The sequence below is a fragment of the Crinia signifera genome, chromosome 19, assembly GCF_055691185.1.
Source record: "Crinia signifera chromosome 19, ASM5569118v1, whole genome shotgun sequence".
Taxonomy (NCBI): domain Eukaryota; kingdom Metazoa; phylum Chordata; class Amphibia; order Anura; family Myobatrachidae; genus Crinia; species Crinia signifera.
Window position 1 is genome coordinate 122,570,722 of NC_139226.1, and position 20,812 is coordinate 122,591,533.

At 41.1% G+C, this 20,812-nt stretch overlaps 1 protein-coding gene across 1 annotated transcript; it reads right to left on the minus strand.

Annotated features, from left to right (window-relative positions):
* Positions 1–14,734: 14,734 nt before the first annotated feature.
* LOC146041625 (paraneoplastic antigen Ma2-like) lies at positions 14,735–16,123 on the minus strand. Its single transcript, XM_083161562.1, has one exon. The coding sequence runs from the start codon at positions 16,121–16,123 to the stop codon at positions 14,735–14,737; it is 1,389 nt and encodes a 462-aa protein (XP_083017688.1).
* Between the last annotated feature and the right edge of the window lie 4,689 nt (positions 16,124–20,812).

The window sequence follows — 20,812 nt, forward strand, 5'->3', positions numbered from 1 at the left end:
GAGAAAAAAAAATCTGAAATCTAGTTGGGGAAGAGAAGTGTTTGGGTTATGGCACATAACATTGGAAACAGGGGAAACAGATGAAAGTATAAAAAAAACACATGCAAAGAAAGAAGAGGAGAAAGGACAATAGAGAGCAGAAGAATAAGCATACAATACCAACAGGAGAACAACAAACTGCGATAAAAAACAGCAGATGAATGCTAAGCAATTGAGCGTTCATCTGCTGTTTTATTGGCACATTTCTTAACCATTTGCCCGGTGTGGTTTCATCCGATGCAGAAGGAGGACACTAGGCTTTCTCTGATATGGTCACATCTCATGTGACCAGTCAGAAATGCCCACTTTGCTACTGTTGGCATAAAGGGGTAGATGTATGAAGCATCGGGAGCAGAAGCATAAGGGAAGAGAAGTGAGCCAGAGGATATTTGGCCCATGGCAACAAATCAGCTGCTCTGTATAATTTTATATTATGAAAAGTATAGATATTATGTCAGTGCTGATTGGTTGCCATGGGCCACTTCTCCTCTTGTTCACTTTTCCTCCCTTATCACTTCTTTATACATCTACCCCATAATCTTTTAGCAACTGACACTCTCAGAGGGTCTTCCTAGCTACTGTACTTCCTGATCAAGCAGAACAGTGGCACGCACCTCCCACCCTGCACCTGCAGAGATTAGTAGCTGCTTGGGAAATGTAAAAAGCAACATTCCCTGTGTACACCCGACTGCTGCACAGAGGAGCAGCCATTTGGACAATGTTAAGCCACCATGGTACAATCATCAATAAACGATATAACAGTCATCAATATTTAAACTTATGTTAGTAAAAAAAAACATTTAATTTATTGTTTTAAATACAATTGTGTTGGATATGTTTTAAATAAATCCTAACCTGATTCGTTGTTTAAAATAAATAACATTTTCTCAGTGGTTTTTGGAGAAAAACTGCTTTAGAGGAGTGGTTCCCTCTATTTATTTATTTATTTATTTATATAGCGCACACATATTCTGTAGCACTTTACAGAGAATATTTTGAACATGCACACCAGTCCCTGCACCAATGGAGCTTGCAATCTGTATTCCCTATAACACTCACACACAGACATTTTAGGGTTAATTTTATCAGGACCCAGTTAACCTACCAGTATATCTTTGGATTGTAGGAGGAAAACAGAGTACCCGGAGTAAACCCATGCAAGCACAGGGAATATACAAAGTGGTTATTCTGGTTGATTCGCAAGGCTGCCAACTTGTACAACAAACCCCGCCTTGCAAATGGTGGCTGGCCGCCACCCATTCCCAAGACAAATTCACTCACAGGGCATGCAAATGGATGTTACACAGTAACATCCATTAGCAACCTGGTGGAATCCGACCCCCTCATTCAAAGGTCTGCGACCATCGAATGATGGTGAAGGCTCACGCATATGTTAGGTTGCCTCAGACCTTACAGATGTGTGTCTATAAAGGGGGAAGTAGGCGGGCAGCTGACATCCGGTTATGTCAGCTGCCCGCCCCCCGCCTGTCCGTCATGCCTCATTACCATGAGAACACCCAGCATTCTCATATGGTAATGAGGCAGCCTTCCGTCCCATGTCCCTTTCTGCCCCCCCACCCGGGCAGCTTGCGTGCACCTGGCGAACAATCTGTTCGGCATGGCCGCACTCAACAATAAAAAAACATTGGTCCCCGTGCGTATGCGGGGAACTTGTGAACGGAGCCATGTCCAGGTTTTAAAGATATCCATAGCTCAGGAAAATTTTAAAGTTCTGTTATTCTGGGACAGTCCATTTTCCCGCAGTACACTGTATGCAGACAGTCACTTGCATGACATCTGCAAATGCACTGCCACTTATATTGTAGGACCTTATCTGCACATGGGCAGGAAAGTCATGATTCAAAAAAGTCAAAAAACACTGTAGATTTGTACATCAACAGCAAAACAAGTGGCTTTAAAATAGAACATTGTACAACAGGCTACAGTATGTTTGGATTTATATGTATCCCGTAAGCTAATTTTTATTGTGTTATATATTAGTTCATATTTGTTGATAAACTGATCGGAATTCTAAGACAATGTACCGTACTGTCTAAAACGGCTGCATTAAATTTGTGCCTGCGGATTCTGAACACATTTTTCATTATTCAATTATTTTCGTATTTGTCAAGCTGACTGTGAAAGTTCTCATATGTCAAATGCAAGCAGAAGATCATGATTGAAAATCAAAGATACGGTCTTGTACTAACTGACGTTCTTCTGTGTTTGACAAGGGTTTACTGTGAGTCATTTAATTAAAGTTGGCAAATACTTAGATACCGAAATAAACTTTTGTGATATAGAAGAAAAAAGTAGATCAGGCAATGTTTTATTCGATTTATCATTTGGTATAACTGTAAATGAAATGTCACTGTTCCTGGGAGGTTTCCCATGCATCCCCACCAGCGGGTAAATGGATATAATTGTGCAATAATGGGGCATGTGCGGTCACACTGGCTATTACTAGGGCAATCACTTCAATTCAGTTTTTTGTTCCTAAATAATTAGAAAAATAGTTTTTGTTTACCCTCCCCGTACAAATGCCTTGGTGACTGATAGCCGCCGAAGGTGTTCGTACAGCGACCCTGCACATGTGCAAATATGCAGGTGCGCAGAGCCACACCATCGGTCCCCAGCTCAAATACGCTGGGGACCAATCACTGTTGAATCTGGATCTATATTTTTACAGTAGACTGCAAAACAATGCAATCATTTGCTAGTGTCCAGTATACATATGGAGTTCTGCGTAACCAGAGTCTAATTCGGGAACCGTTAGTGAACCCGTTATATAGCCTCAATTCAGATTGTGTACTGTACCAAATACTCAAATTCAACACAATGGATGCATACATAATTTATACACACCAACATACATAGTTATGTTGGTGAAGAAAAAAAATCATTCTGCAAGACTGTGTAAAACTCAGAACTGATAAAATTGACTTTTTGCTGGTTATGAATTGAACTGGTCACATAAGGCTCTACAATGGGGTCTACCTTCAGGATATATGAAGAAGAATGATAACAGATTAATTACTAGGTTGAGAAACTGGTTTGCCACCCAGCAAGGTGGCAAGAATAACTGGCTCCTAGTACAGTACATAGGAATACAGATAATTATTGTTAGAGAAGTAAATGATGTGTAGAATACTAAACAAAAGGAAGAGTACACTTTGCATGCTATATAAATGGACACTGTCACCAGCTGGCTATGATGGGTGGCAAGGCCTGATTACAAAAAATGGCATATTAGGCAGAAGCCTGAAGTGCTAGATCCTGGGGGGGGGGGGGGGGATTATTTTTGTATTATTTTTGTCAATATTTTGGCTGTGTGCATTGTGGTTGTGTTGATGCTTTCTTCATGTCTGTGTTTTACTTGTCGGTGTTTTGATGTTAACTGTATTTCGATTCTTTGTGGTGTGTATATGTTGGTATATTGTCCATCGGCATTTGGATGTGGGCATTCTGTCAATCAGTATTCCATTTGTCGGCAACTTAACCCACTGAGTGTCAACGATGCTGTGAGTTCCTCAAAATATCCATTAAAAATGCCAGCACCGCTCACAACAGTCGCTGTTCTTTTTTTGGGTGCAATATTTAACTAAACTTCAAATAATTGACTTGACTGTACTTGCATTTATTTATACTAAAAGGACAGTCGCCGTGAGCGGCGCTGGCATTTTTAGCGCATATTTTAAGGATCTCTAACGGTAACGTTGGAACTCAAAGGGTTAACACCATACCGGCAGAACATTCCATTGGGCTACTATGTGATAAGTGAAAAATTCTCATTACAGTTTTTGCATTAAAATAAAAACCAGGATTATAGTTCGAAGTGTAGGAGAAATAAATAAACCAGATTTTTAAATTATTTCCAGTTTATAAATGGTTAAGTATTCAAAGGTTTCTATTTTCCTATCCCCGTGAAACAAGTGGTCCACTGAGTTATCATACTTGAGCATAGTCCATTTGCATATAGTTGCTCAGTGTACTGGAAAGGATCAGTCTGATTAAATTCACATAACAAATAGTGTAGAGAAGCCGCGGCTTGGTGACAGTCACACAGATATGAAGGTTGCCTTGGTTACAGAAGCATCATTTTCTCCACGGTGAATACTAGAATAAGCTGGATCTTGGCATAAAGAGAACATTAGCATTCCAAGCAATGTATCATAAGTGACTTCTTGTATTGTTTACCGATGCTAACTCATGTTGCGCTGTATTATTGCTGCTCTGTTGTTATATCTATATTATTATATACAGACTATAGACCTTCTGCAAGTATTCGTTCATATTATAATTCCGTGAGATGATTATTTTCTGAAGATGATTCCTGGAATGTGCATTGAATAATAAAAAAATTCTAAAAATGTTCCATCACAAAATTATGTTTTTTTAAATATTATTTTAACCTCTTAAGCCCTTAAGTGCATAGACATTGAACGATATCAGTTACAGATGTTGTTTAGTGATGTCACCAGCGGTTGATGAACATGCAGGTCATTGGCTACATACTGTAGCCATGGGTATGTGTGTCGGCGGGGGGGGGGGGGACCTTAACAATATTGAATGTGCACACTAGACTTTTGATTTTTAAAGAGATTGCTCAGTAGGGTCCTTCTGAGTTTTAATAAATCAGAGACCCAATCAAAAAGAGGTTCCCTGTATTTTTAAAACCAGCCGGTCCTGGTTCACAACATTTGGGGGACAAAATGAGTAGGGGTCCCCTGTATATTATGAACCAGCACCAGGTCCAACCAGCCAGCATGGTAATGCCACAGATGGGGGTAGACTTTTTATACAAGTGTCCCCCCGGCCAAAGCATTAACCCCCTGACCGGTCAGCCTGGGCAAATAATTATTTATCTTACTATTTTTTTTTTACACTAAAGCCTGCATGGATCTAACTATTTTACCGGCAATAAGTGGCCATATATTATATACCACCGCTTAGTAAATTAGGAATCACCATTCGAATGAATGGTGATTCCTAGCCGTACTCTTTCGATGACACAATGGCTATCAGAAGAGGACCTGCATTGGTGAACTGAACGTTTTGAGCAACCTTCACAATTTAAAACATGCATAACAGTGTGTCGGTGTCCTGGATGTTTCTCTATTCCCTTATCAACATATGATACATTTTTGTATGGTTAGCGCCATATTATTGATGGTGCTTGTTGATTATATGTATTGGATGCAATTTTGATGCCCTCTGCTGGTTTCAATATATTATAGTGTGTTAATATATTTTAGTTTATATCATACTGTGGTTTATGCATTATTAAGCATTGCCTAATTTGAATACTTTGATCATTGTAGAGGTCACCAGCTTCTTAATAATTTTCCCAGTAATCCCCAGATCTAGCTCCCTCTTGGGTTAACATCAATGGTTCCGCATACAGTAGTATTAAAGATGAAATTATATTGTGTAGAAATCATGCCCCTTTGCATTACATCTGTCATCCATACTTATTGCTGGTTACAGTATATTTTTTCAGTGGAATGCTCTAACTTTCACAACAAGCCACCAAAACTTCAAGTGTTCCCTGAAAACTCATCTACTTAGACAAGTTCATCAAATTCCTGAACCACCTAACTAATTCCCTGATTTCTAATCGTATTAATGGAGCGATCACTGTCTGCGAATGGTCACAGCAGAGGTACCATGCCACAATGCAGCATGATACATCACAGCAGAGATAAGCATGGCTACATCTGTATCTCCACTACACATAGTTCAAACAAATTTTACATGTGTTCTTTTCATACACAAAAATAATCGGATTCCAAAGATAAAATGCTAAATAATAGTCCATTAAACACATATTGTCATTCATCAAATGTATACTTCCCTATAGATAAATTTGTGATCTAAGGCTATAACCCCTAAGATCCACCCTTGCTGCTTTTACTCCACACAAGTTCCATACAGCATCAACTTGGGACCTTTCCATACCCTCCCGGGTTTTCAACCTCCGAACGAGCCTTTGTCCACAGCCAGAATTCCTCCGCACAGACGTTTCCTGAGGTAGGGGTTGAGACTGTCCTCCTGTGGCTATGAATGGAACAGAGAGGGGTGTGTTATCCCCCAGAGGCACTATTAGGAACAGAGGAACCCGCATTGGACTGTACAGTAAATCCATTGGGCCCAATAGGAATGGACATTTGCATCCAACCAATCTGCAGCTACTGAGTGGAACCAGTGGGTGAATATACCTCAACAAAATGTTATTTGTGATTGTAATTTTATTGATTGGACAGTTTTATCCAATTTTATATATGCAATTGCATTACCAATATTAAAATGTATTAACCATTTAAATCCGGTGATCAGCGCTGTTACATTTTCACCCTAAAGGCCTTCTTACCTTTATGTTTTATCTATTACTTTTTTACTATGTTCACAACTGCAAAATACAATATAATAAAAAGGTACAGCACTATGGGGCCAATACATGATAAATATTTCTTGTGGTCATAATTGCACTCTTTTTATTTAGGATTTTTCTGTAATATAATAATAATAATAATAATAATAATAATAATAATAATAATAATATTAATAATAATAATAATAATAATAATAATAATATTTTCTAGAGCAGCGGTTCTCAAACTGTGGGTCCTGACCCCAAAGTGGGTCCCGGCCTTCTCAGCATGGGGTCGGGACTCCATGTTGCTGACCATCATGCTGATGACTTTTATATTCTCAGACAGTTATTCAAGGAGTCTAAACAATCTTGAATTGTCTGTTACTTAAGACTCCTTCCATCATTGTGTGCCTGCACAATGCTGCCATGTACGTGCTGTCTGCTGCCTACACATGTGATGTGATGACCTTCTGCAGTAACTTGCTGGGGTCCGATCATTATTTTTATTGTCTTATGGGGTCCCAGAGCAAAATAGTTTGAGTACCCCTGTTCTAGAGAGTATTCAGGGATACTTTATAGGAACAGCAATATGGTTCTTAAATAGGAATTCATAAGGTATTTTTTTATATCATTGGAGAAATCCAATTAACCGCAGTAAATTTACCAATTGACTGGATTCCCTGGGGGTTATCCAATTAAATCCAATAGCTGGCACTTATCTGGCATTATGCTTTGTGTACCTAATAATCCCCAATAACCAGACCTCCGAGGCGTGCCAACACAAGGATCCCAAAACTTAAACCGGATCCCATGTGTTATTGGACGAAAATGAGAATTTTTTTGTCCATCTTTATTGATCCGCACCTTAAATATGCCTTTTTCTGTAAGTTGCAATGTATCGTACCTTTCCCCTACATTTGTAGTTTGGAAAGCAGGTTATACAATAGAGTCATGTTGGACTTTCTCTAAATAATAGACTGTGTGTCTGTACATAGCAAAATACAATGAAGACAATAGTGAATAAGACAAGAGAAACTTTCAGATACTTTCAGAAATAGATAAATCAGCATTGAACATTATCCATAATATCAATTATATATTCCAACCTCTCTGCAGCCAACTCACTATACCAGTGATGGCTAACTTTGACACTCCAGCTGTTGTTGAACTACACATCCCAGCATGCCCTGCATCAGTTTTAGCATGGCCAAATAGTAAAACTGTAGCAGGCCATGTTGGGATGTGTAGTTCAACAACAGCTGGAGTGTCAAGGTTAGCCATTACTGCAATATACCAATCAGAGTAATTTGGTGTTTTGTGGCATTTTATAAAGTGTTGACATAACAGAATGGTCTATAGTAAAACCAATACAAAAACACCAAGTTCATGTGGCTTCCATCAGAAACAAGTAAATCAACAGAACATTTCGACTTGATGAGCATTGATGATGCTTAGTAAGTTCTGTATTTTTCAACTGCTGTTAATACCTATCAAATTACAAATGGCACCAAAACAAACACTTAGTTAATTTACCCAGGGCCGGATTTGTGCCTAGGCCCGTGAGGCACCGGCCTCAGGGCAGCACCAATTAATGGCGGCAGGCAGGCTGACATTCTGTTAAATAGCAGCATGGCACAGCGGGTGGGCAGCGGCGAGTGACGAGCGCCGCTGCCGCAGACATGAATTATCATATGTCGGTGGCAGCACCACTCGTCACCCACTCTGCCATGCACATTACATCATTGCTTAGTGGCTGGGTCCGATGGTCCCCCTGCGCATCCGGAAATGGCTCAGTGTAACGCTGTCTTCAGCACTGAGTATGTATAAGTGAGTTTATGTGCCTCCACCCCAAGCTTTGATGGTATAAAGATAGGTTATATCAATATGTATATATTTCTATGAGGGCGAGCTTGGGGAAACACCCTTTGAACTATCCAGCAACCAATAAAGTTAACAAGTTAATTTGCATAACAATAATATTATTTACATAGGTAATTTCACACAACAAAAATAGGTGAAATAATGGCATTAATCATCACAACCAATTTTATTTGACTGGAACTTAAGACATGTAGTCGTGTTCAGTAATATTTCTGGAATGCCTTCTTCAAGTAAAAAAGATTATACAAGCCTACCTTAGTCGGCTGAAACAAATAAACATATTATACGTCACATGCAAGTGAATTAATATCTTCACCGTTTAAACAACAATTTCAATCAACAATAAAAAAACCCATATAGTAATAAACCTTAAACTATTATTGCGCAATAATATGTATTTTAGTTAGTGTACACTAGTCTTGGTGTTACTATAAGCGCTGTTGTATTTTATGCCAGGTTCCTTTGTTAACCATATACTGCAGTTCCTGAGCAAACTAAAGTTCCCACCTGAGTCCTGTAAGGTGAGTTTGTAAGTAATAGGAGTTGAACTTATATGAAGTGTTTGTAATCCAATCTAGAAATAGACTGCAAGATATTTACTGAAGGATTCAAGAAATGAGTTCCCGCTATGAAGGATCCGTTCTCTCCTAACCGGCTGTACTTTCCTGAATGGAATTTGTGTTATTAACAATCCACACTTGTATTCAATGTTATATAGTTCTACTATATTGGTTTGAATGAACTGTTGCTGCTGTATGCAAAAAGGAGTATATTCTCTTAGATGCTAGATAGAATTATGTTCTGTTAATGAAACAATATCAGCTGATACTAGTGTAATAACAATGTCAGACACTTTTCCAGTCCGCAAAGTGTCAGTTTCATAGCTGTTTGGAGTGAAAACTTTAATAATGCTCTACGAAGAAACTTTTGTATCCTGCTAGTAACACTGCACTGTTACGTTCCCAAAGATCTACTGTATGCAGCTCTCTATTATTAAATACACCATTTTTATTCCGGATGTAATTTATCTGCAGTCTCTGGAAAGGTTTTCCCCAAGATCATCTGTAGTGTAGTCTTTCTGTATAAAAGCCCACAGTGGTATCCTTTATATCTATATCTTAGCACCTTGTGCTCCTTACAAATAGGACTTCTGTACTTTCTCAAATGTTCCCTGTATACAGCTTAAACCTTAGTCTGTCATTCACAATTTCTCTGCTGCTGAAGTATAATTAGCTGCTCTCTTTATACCCAAATACAATGTCTCGGTATTGTACTTAAACTCCTTTTCCCTCTCACTCTCCTTCTCTCACTTTTGTGCCATTGGAGCTGTAATGATCCTGTAGACTATTGACTGTCAGGATGCCTTTATTATTACTTCACTGTGAGCACTGAAGGGGTTAATAGTCCTTTATTCAGGGGTTGCTGATCTAAAGCGGTGCTGAAAACCTGTGCAATGTTTATGATACTCTAACTTAGAGTAGTAGCCATCTTTCCCTTGCTGTAATGCAGCTGCAGTGAGGTGTCATATATCATCTGTCAGTCTGCACTTAGGAATCTTTCCCTGTGTAGCTATGAGTGATGCAGGGGTTTGGACAGCACTCACCAATCTCCGTTCTTTACTCTTTAGGCCTCCGCCCAATCTCCTCCCAGATGCCACCTCCAGTGATGATGTGCAGCACCTCTGGTACCTCTCACCGGAATGTACACTATCTGCCCAGCCAGAGATTTAGGCCACCTGTCAGCGTCTGGTCAGCTGTAGAGGCTGCCATCACACAGAGCCTCTGGTAGTAGTCTTTTCTCCCTCACAGGTCAGTTCTCCTATCTGCCAGGGCTGCACACTTCTGCCCTCCTCAATCTCCTCAGGAGAATTTCTTCCTCACTCTCTCCTGCTCCCCCTTTTTATACATTCAGTTTGAATCTACAACAACTTTATTTAACTGTTTACCTGGGGTACAATAAGTTCAATCCAACGTCTCTCCCCCAACTGCCAGGAAGAATAGAACAGTCCTTTTACCAACTGCTATGCATATACTGGAAGGGCAATACCACCTCATTATAATGGAGGGGGGTTTGTTCCACATGCATTTTCCAACAAGTACTAACTATTTCACATCATTTTCTGTGAAAAGTTCTGGTTATAGGTTGCTCCCTCATGAGGGATAATTAATAATCAAGCCATGAAAGAAGTTCATATTAACAGCATAACCATGTACAGTAACAGAGTGTACAAAATCCTAACACAGAGGTCATGTATCTTGTCCAATGTTTGGTAGATATTATAAAACTGTAAACAGTTATTTTTTTTCAATATTTATACACCTCCAAAATACACCATACACATATTTTTATGTATTATTCAATATCCCTAGTTGGGACCCTGACAATATGGGGTCACACTTCTCCCCCTGGAGGTCAAGTTTGCAATTCCTTTTAAAACTTGCAAATCAGATCTCCACTTACCGATACATGAATACAGTCATGACATATAACAGATTCATAACATTGTAAATACTGTACATCAAATGTTTACTGGCAGACTCCCAAAATATGGCCAAGAATATACAATATTCGGGTGTACCACCCTATTAACAACAGTAGGACATCCCAATTGGTCATATGTTAGTATTCGTGGCGGTCTACGTACTCGGGCTGGTAGAGGAAGTTCACTTAGACAATCAGTTACAGAAATGTCACTCCCCCAACTCTCATCCGGAAATACGTAGTTCTCAATTAATTCTGGCTCTCTGTTTATGGCCTGCGGAGTTCCTGTATCTGTTTTTTGGTTAAAGTTCAATTCCCACGTGGATGCTGGATTTGTATTTCCATCTTGGTAGAAATATCCCATTTCTGTGTCAGTCTCATCCTCTCTGGCCTCTTCAGTTACCGGACCAACAGAAGAGGTAATTTTATTTTCTTTAGCAGGAATTGGTGCTGATTCAAGACTCTCTTTATCCACACTGGAAGGAAACACAATATCCTGGGTAATAGGTAATAGATGTTGACGATGGTAGGTGAGTATAGGTCCATCTGCATTTTCAGGGGCAATTTGATAAACTGGGATATCAGGCAATTTCTTTAATACTCTATAAGGAGTTTCTCTCCATCTTTTGGCCAATTTTTGTTTGCGAGGACTGCCCAGTCTCTTGAGAAGGACTCGATCCCCCGGCTTTAATACTTGTTCCTTTACTTTTCTGTCATACAGGGCTTTATTCTTTTCATTTTGTTTTCGGGTGGAGTCTTTTGCTAGATTATACGCGTTATTGAGTGCTTTTCTCAAATTGGCGACATACTTTGAATGGGATGGTGCTTTGACAGTGGTGGGAGAGGTGCCAAGGCTAATGTCAATAGGAAGTCTGGCCTCTCGTCCAAACATCAACAAGTAGGGTGAATACCCAGTAGCTTCATTTCGGGTACAATTGTAGGCATGGACTAAATGACAGATGTACTTTTTCCATTTAAATTTCTGAGTGTGGTCAAGGGTTCCTAGCATATTCAATAGGGTTCGATTGAATCGCTCAGGTTGTGGGTCTCCATGGGGATGATATGGTGTAGTTCTCGATTTCTTTATCCCACAAAGCTGGCACAACTCCTTAATTAGATGGCTCTCAAAATCAGGTCCTCTATCAGTGTGGATGCGAGCAGGTAGGCCATAATGCACAAAAAACTTCTCCCATAATGTATTGGCCACTGTAAGAGATTTCTGGTCGGTGGTTACAAAGGCTTGTGCATATCTAGTGAAATGGTCAGTAATGACAAGTATGTTGCTATCTTGTCCCGTAGGACTTTCTAAGGATAAGAAGTCAATGCATACGAGATCCATTGGGCCGGAACTCTGTAGACTGACCATACCAGCAGCATGTTGGGGCAAGGTTTTTCTCAGGATACAATTTCTGCAATTTTGGCAATAATTTTCAATGTCCTTGTTCATTAACGGCCAATATACCCTTTCAGCAATCAAATGTTGAGTTTTATCATAACCCAGGTGTCCATGTTGGTCATGAAGTGCTTTCAACACTATAGATACCAGTTCAGAAGGCAACACTAATTGGTCTTTAAACATACCAGTGGGTTTTAAAATTCTTCGGTACAGTATTCCCTGTTTGACTACTAAGTTTTTCCTTTGTCTACACAACACTTTGTACTTCAAGGTCACTGGAAATGGGCCTGACGACAAGTTCGGCTTTTGATATAGTCTCAACATTGCCCCTATCTCAGTGTCAGCATTCTGTAATTGACGCATCTGTTCTTTGGACCACTTGGGTAAGTCTCTCATCTCGTCCTTGGTGATCCAACAATACATCAGGGGTAGGGCCTTTCCAGAAGCTCCAAGTGCACTAACCTGTTCTGGTGAGTGCTGTTGCATGTAGGACACTTGATGACATAATCCTTGTAAGGCAGGAGCTGGTAATTCTATCCAGTCATCATTTTCGCTGATAGTGCCTCGTTGAGGTAACCGAGATAACGCATCGGCATCATTGTTATTGATACCAGGTTTGTATTTCAGACTAAAATTGTAATTGGATAAAGCAGCAAGCCACCTATGTCCAGTAGCATCAAGTTTAGCAGTGGAGTTTATGTACGTTAACGGGTTATTGTCCGTATGCACTGTGAAGGTAACTCCATATAAATAGTCATGGAACTTTTCCACCACTGCCCACTTAAGAGCAAGAAATTCAAGTTTATGCACTGCATAGTTCTTCTCACTAGACGACAGACTTCGACTAACATAGGCTACTGGTCATAGGAGCTGGTCTTGCCACTGGTAAAGAACTCCTCCAATACCCTCCATGGACGCATCTATGTGGACTTCGTATGGTAACTCTGGATTTGCATAGGCTAATACTGGGGAGTGAGTCAGAAGATGTTTCAAGTTGTTAAAAGCCTCTTCACATGAAGCCGTCCAGCGTTCCCCAAATTCTTCTCGGGGCTTATAATAATTTTCCTGGTGCTTTCGTTGTTTTCCCACTGGAGGGTATCCCTTTGTTAGCTCCGTGAGGGGACGGGCAATCTTGGAATACTGTGGAACAAAACGCCGGTAATATCCACTGAATCCCAGAAAGGAACGTAGATCCTTCAATTTCACTGGTCTAGGCCACTCTTGCACTGCCACTATTTTATCAGGGTCCGTGGCGACGCCTTCTCTGCTGACTACATGCCCCAAATACTTGACGGTGGTCTGGCATAGCCGGCACTTGTCGATGGAAAGTTTCAATCCCTTTCGTTGTAGTCGCTCTAATACTTTCAGTAGCCGGAAGTTGTGCTCTTCCAATGTTTTTCCAAATACAATAACGTCATCAAGGTACACCAGCACTTCCCTATAGCACATGTCACCAATAACTTTCTCCATAGTTCGTTGGAAAGTGGCTGGAGCGCCTTTGATGCCTTGGGGCATCTTGAGGAACTCAAAAAACCCAATTGGACATATAAATGCGGTCTTCGCGCAGTCTTCAGGATGCATGGGAATTTGATAATATCCAGATCTCAAATCGAGCACCGAGAACCATTGGCTCCCTTGAAGGCAATCAAGGGCTTCTTCAACTTTTGGCACTGTATACTGGTCTTCAATTGTGCGATTATTAAGAGTCCGGTAGTCTATGCATAGTCGTATATCTCCATTCTTTTTCCTAGCCACTACAATAGGAGACGCATAAGGACTCTGTGATTCTGCGATGACATGGTTCTCAAGGAGATATTTTAGATGGAGACGTACATCTTCAAAATCGGCTGGGGCCAGCCTTCTGGACCTCTCTCTAAACGGTGTATCATCATTCAATCGGATCCGGTGCTCTACTCCCGTAACTGCTCCTAGATCCCACTCACTTAATGAGAAAACCGACTCCAGTGCTTTCAATTTGTTGATAAGCTGCTCTCTGTCTTGATAAGAGATGTCGCTTCCATCAAAGCATTCGACTATTCTTTCTTGGAAGGTAACTCTGCGATCTTCAGACTGACTGATGTTTTCTTGATAGGCCGTAGAGTTAAAGGAGTTGGCATCTCTTTCTGAGGAAAGGGAAGTCACTTTATCTTGATTTAGACACCAATTAGACAAGGTTTTGTATAGGTGAGAATTTGTGCCCACAATCACAGAAACGACGTCTTGCCCAGATGGAGAGTCAGGACACACTAATGCCAAAAAAGGTACTGGAGGTTGGGGTTCTGTGGTGTTGTCCAGGAATTGAATATGAGTGGTCACATACCCCAAATATGGGTATTTTTGATTACTTAGCCCCCAAATCACTAGGCCATCGATAGGATTTATTGGTATTTTAGTCAGATGTTTATAATACCAACTCTCAAAGATGATCGATACTTGTGACCCACTATCCAATAAGACGTTACAATAATGTCCATTAACTAATGCTGGGACCATGGGGGCTTATCCAACAATACCTCCTTGACACAGCTTAGTCCATTGAATACTCCCCATTGCTACCATCTCAGTTAATTGGGAGTCCGTGCGGGGTTCACCGACGTCCCTTGCAAGTTTTCCGAATGAGTAGATGTCCTGGGTTCAGTAGGATTCATCCTTCTATTGTATCCTCCCCTTTGAGGGCATTCAAAACTACGATGGCCTAACTGTCCACAACTGTAGCAAGTGAACTGTCCTTGGTTATCAGATCTCCTATGGTACCCTCGTCCACGATTCATAGATAACCCTGACGTCATAGGAGGGCTTTGCGCATGTATTGCAATGAGTTGATCTAGCTTTTTATTTTGTTCTTCCATGAGTTTATATAGTCTATCATTCATTGGGGGTTCTTCCGGGGTTGGCAGTACGACTTTGACCCTCTTGAGACTTTTATCTCTATTTTCAATTTTTACTTCCTCGAGTTTCACCTCTTTAATTAATTCACTGAGGGTAGGAACTGGAACTTTGGACATACTACATCGAAGCCTCTGGGCTACTGGGTTAGAGGTCAGTGCTCCCCTCAACACATATTTCATTCTCCTCCCATCGATCTCCTCTTCCTTAATTCCTCCTTTTTCTAGTAATTTATACAGGATTTTATCAATTCTGTAAATATATGTAGTGAGAGTTTCGTTTGGCTCTTGGTATGTGTGGTTCAATCTGGATAGGATGTCTCCTACATCCTCTAGGGTGCCAAAAGAATAGTCAAGTGCTTCAAAATAGTCTTTCAGGGTTGCTTGACTGTTGCTCCTTCGGGTAGCTTGAATGATGCCCATGGCGGGACCCCGAAGGCTTTCCACAATACGTTGTTTTTTTACATGTTCTGGGCATCTCCATTCCTCCGAATGTTGAGTAGCAGCCTCTCTCCAAGCCTCATATCCCTCCTCTCCAGTAGGTATAGGAAATATCCCAGAAAAAATTCGTAATCTTCGATATCCACCCTCATAGTGCCATCTTTCCATCTGACTAACAACTCTATCCATCATAGCATCTACCGGGGGCTCCAGCACCTGCTCCCTGGTACTATTGGTCTCAGAGTTAGGTTCCTTATTCCTTAATCCATCTCCAGTGGCACTTCCTACACGGTCTACAGTTATCTCTCGCTGATATTCAACGGGAACATCGGGCCATAGTAGCTTCCACCGCCTTTCAGGTAGTTGCGATATGATATAATGGGCAGGGATCAAGTTTCGGTCCAACTTATTTAAATTGGTGATCAATACTGTAATCACTTCCCCCGTATCTCCGGTCTGTTTATCAATTAACTTGGGTCTCTTTAACCCATATATTTTATCCACTCCCGTCAATATTTCTTCATCAGACATGTCATCAAAAGAACCCTCAATCCCAAAGCTGCATTCCATATCTAGTCCATGATCTTGACTCCACCTCTGTATATCGTGTTTGCTGGCGCTTTCCATTGTCGCAGCTGGATCTCAGCAGTGCCTCCAGAAATGTAACGCTGTCTTCAGCACTGAGTATGTATAAGTGAGTTTATGTGCCTCCACCCCAAGCTTTGATGGTATAAAGATAGGTTATATCAATATGTATATATTTCTATGAGGGCGAGCTTGGGGAAACACCCTTTGAACTATCCAGCAACCAATAAAGTTAACAAGTTAATTTGCATAACAATAATATTATTTACATAGGTAATTTCACACAACAAAAATAGGTGAAATAATGGCATTAATCATCACAACCAATTTTATTTGACTGGAACTTAAGACATGTAGTCGTGTTCAGTAATATTTCTGGAATGCCTTCTTCAAGTAAAAAAGATTATACAAGCCTACCTTAGTCGGCTGAAACAAATAAACATATTATACGTCACATGCAAGTGAATTAATATCTTCACCGTTTAAACAACAATTTCAATCAACAATAAAAAAAACCATATAGTAATAAACCTTAAACTATTATTGCGCAATAATATGTATTTTAGTTAGTGTACACTAGTCTTGGTGTTACTACAGTATAAGCGCTGTTGTATTTTAAGCCAGGTTCCTTTGTTAACCATATACTGCAGTTCCTGAGCAAACTAAAGTTCCCACCTGAGTCCTGTAAGGTGAGTTTGTAAGTAATAGGAGTTGAACTTATATGAAGTGTTTGTAATCCAATCTAGAAATAGACTGCAAGATATTTACTGAAGGATTCAAGAAATGAGTTCCCGCTATGAAGGATCCGTTCTCTCCTAACCGGCTGTACTTTCCTGAATGGAATTTGTGTTATTAACAATCCACACTTGTATTCAATGTTATATAGTTCTACTATATTGGTTTGAATGAACTGTTGCTGCTGTATGCAAAAAGGAGTATATTCTCTTAGATGCTAGATAGAATTATGTTCTGTTAATGAAACAATATCAGCTGATACTAGTGTAATAACAATGTCAGACACTTTTCCAGTCCGCAAAGTGTCAGTTTCATAGCTGTTTGGAGTGAAAACTTTAATAATGCTCTACGAAGAAACTTTTGTATCCTGCTAGTAACACTGCACTGTTACGTTCCCAAAGATCTACTGTATGCAGCTCTCTATTATTAAATACACCATTTTTATTCCGGATGTAATTTATCTGCAGTCTCTGGAAAGGTTTTCCCCAAGATCATCTGTAGTGTAGTCTTTCTGTATAAAAGCCCACAGTGGTATCCTTTATATCTATATCTTAGCACCTTGTGCTCCTTACAAATAGGACTTCTGTACTTTCTCAAATGTTCCCTGTATACAGCTTAAACCTTAGTCTGTCATTCACAATTTCTCTGCTGCTGAAGTATAATTAGCTGCTCTCTTTATACCCAAATACAATGTCTCGGTATTGTACTTAAACTCCTTTTCCCTCTCACTCTCCTTCTCTCACTTTTGTGCCATTGGAGCTGTAATGATCCTGTAGACTATTGACTGTCAGGATGCCTTTATTATTACTTCACTGTGAGCACTGAAGGGGTTAATAGTCCTTTATTCAGGGGTTGCTGATCTAAAGCGGTGCTGAAAACCTGTGCAATGTTTATGATACTCTAACTTAGAGTAGTAGCCATCTTTCCCTTGCTGTAATGCAGCTGCAGTGAGGTGTCATATATCATCTGTCAGTCTGCACTTAGGAATCTTTCCCTGTGTAGCTATGAGTGATGCAGGGGTTTGGACAGCACTCACCAATCTCCGTTCTTTACTCTTTAGGCCTCCGCCCAATCTCCTCCCAGATGCCACCTCCAGTGATGATGTGCAGCACCTCTGGTACCTCTCACCGGAATGTACACTATCTGCCCAGCCAGAGATTTAGGCCACCTGTCAGCGTCTGGTCAGCTGTAGAGGCTGCCATCACACAGAGCCTCTGGTAGTAGTCTTTTCTCCCTCACAGGTCAGTTCTCCTATCTGCCAGGGCTGCACACTTCTGCCCTCCTCAATCTCCTCAGGAGAATTTCTTCCTCACTCTCTCCTGCTCCCCCTTTTTATACATTCAGTTTGAATCTACAACAACTTTATTTAACTGTTTACCTGGGGTACAATAAGTTCAATCCAACGTCTCTCCCCCAACTGCCAGGAAGAATAGAACAGTCCTTTTACCAACTGCTATGCATATACTGGAAGGGCAATACCACCTCATTATAATGGAGGGGGGTTTGTTCCACATGCATTTTCCAACAAGTACTAACTATTTCACATCATTTTCTGTGAAAAGTTCTGGTTATAGGTTGCTCCCTCATGAGGGATAAATAATAATCAAGCCATGAAAGAAGTTCATATTAACAGCATAACCATGTACAGTAACAGAGTGTACAAAATCCTAACACAGAGGTCATGTATCTTGTCCAATGTTTGGTAGATATTATAAAACTGTAAACAGTTATTTTTTTTCAATATTTATACACCTCCAAAATACACCATACACATATTTTTATGTATTATTCAATATCCCTAGTTGGGACCCTGACAATATGGGGTCACATCAGGCTCACTGCTGCCGGCTCCCGCCCATTGGCTACTCTACACACACACACAGTCTATTGGCTGCTGTGTATCCAGCAGCTGAGCTGAGCGGCGCGCAGATGCTCCCTGCGCTCAGTGAGTCACAGACAGTGTGTGAGCCGGAGAGAGGCTGACGGAGAAACTGTGCTAATCGCTGTACTAATAAGTGCCTCCCTCCCTCCGGGTCCTCGGTACAGTGGGGACCAAGAGTGCTTAAAAAAATATTCAGGGTGGCTACAGTTAAATTTTAATGAAATATATAAATAACAATGTATATACATATATGATTACATTAAAATAGGGGGGGGGGCACACAAAAATGTTGTGCCTAGGGGCGGCCTGACCCCTAAATTCGCCCCTGAATTTACCCAGGGTTGCCTGCCCTCCCGGAATGTCCCGGAAATCGGATCCCCCTCCTGGCCCCCTGGAAAAAGGGGGCAATCCTCCCGCATTTCCTTCAATCTCCAGTAAACCTCCCCCGGTGGGGGGATCAGCAGGTCAAATGACGCGATCACAGCATTTTAGCCCCACCCCCCACAGTGCAATGCCTGATATACAGGCATTGCACTGTGGGGGCGGGGCTAAAATACCACTCTCACGCTAGACACACCCCAATAATGCAGCCCGTATGTGGCTCCACCCCCTGACCGCCCCTTTCCCCCTCCCGGCAATGGCCCCGCCCCCCCCCTGCTACAGTGATCCGGCTGCCCTCTCCCGGAGAGAATTTACCCCATGGTCAGTGGCGTAACTAAGTTTTGGGCGCCCCCCCCCCAGCAGACAGTTTCAGAGAACTGTGTTCTATATGGGGCGGCCATTTTGTGGTGGTCCTCAGCAGAAGAATGGAGCCGCCGGGACCAGCGAGATAGGTAAGTCTGCGGGGGATTGGGGGGGGGGGGTGTAAACATAGCACCGCAGCCCCCGGCGCCCCCACATACACAGCGCCCCCCCCCCCCGCGGTGGCGGGTTTTGCGGTGCTATAGTTACGCCGCTGCCCATGGTCTAACTAGCGATTTCTGCAATGGTGATATTCTTTATGTGCATTTATTTATGCATCACAGTATTGTATTCACATTTGTTGCTAGCCATCTGCTTGCTCAACTTTGTTTCCACCGTTTAACAAAAACTCGTGTGAAAAGTATATACAGAAAAATATATTTATGAATTTATATTTATATTATATAACAGGAACCTCAAGCATAGAATTTCAATATAAAAGTATTATTGTGTTTGTATTCTGGTCAACTCGAACACATAACATAGACATTAATTGTAAAAGGGTCTCAGAAACCATGAATTAGTCTGTCAGTAAGATCACCTCTCTGCCTCTTCACATCTCATCTCATCAAGCATTTAGTGTTATAGAAAGCCCCACTCGCCTCTCAAACCCTTCAATTACAGGTATTATTTTTTTCTCAGGTTCTCATGACCCTTTTGTAGCCTAGCTAGTAAACCAGCAATCACTGCCTAGCTGTATAAGAGAAAAGACATTCTTTCCCTTCAGTTTAGGGCAGAGAGTTTGAGGAGAAATAATTATGTTCTTTGTAATAAGTCTACATTGAAACAAGGTTTGTGTGGAAGTTTAAATTATACTGTAGTTATGTGACTGGTATTATTTCAACTCTAAGCCAGTACGCATGTTAAAGAGGATATACAGATGTGTCCACCTATACCTTTCCTGTTGCCGCAAAGTAATATGTATAAAGTAGCAGATGAAAGTTGGAAACCAAGAAAATCACAAGTTGTGGCTGTGCCAAATTGAGCAATTCTGTATCGGATGTAACTACATTTGTGCCTGCGTCCTTGTGCAAATCTCACTACAAAGTCCTCTCTGGTATACATACATGTATACAGTATGTGTGTGCAAGGACTGGGAGATCCACTTTGAGCATCTATACACAATGTAATTAGAGATGAGCGGGTCCGGATTCCCGAGATCCGACAGATCCGAATATCAGGGATCCGGGCCAGATCCAAACCGGCTCGGGAGTTCCCGCCTGAATTCCGGACCAATAACGAGGCCGAACGTCATCATCGCGCTGTCGGATTCTCGCGGGAGCGGGATCTTATAAAAGACGCACGCGCGCCCCGCCCTCTTCACTCCAATCTTGGAGAGGGAAGAGGGTGGTTGGGAAGCTCCGTGTGCTCCG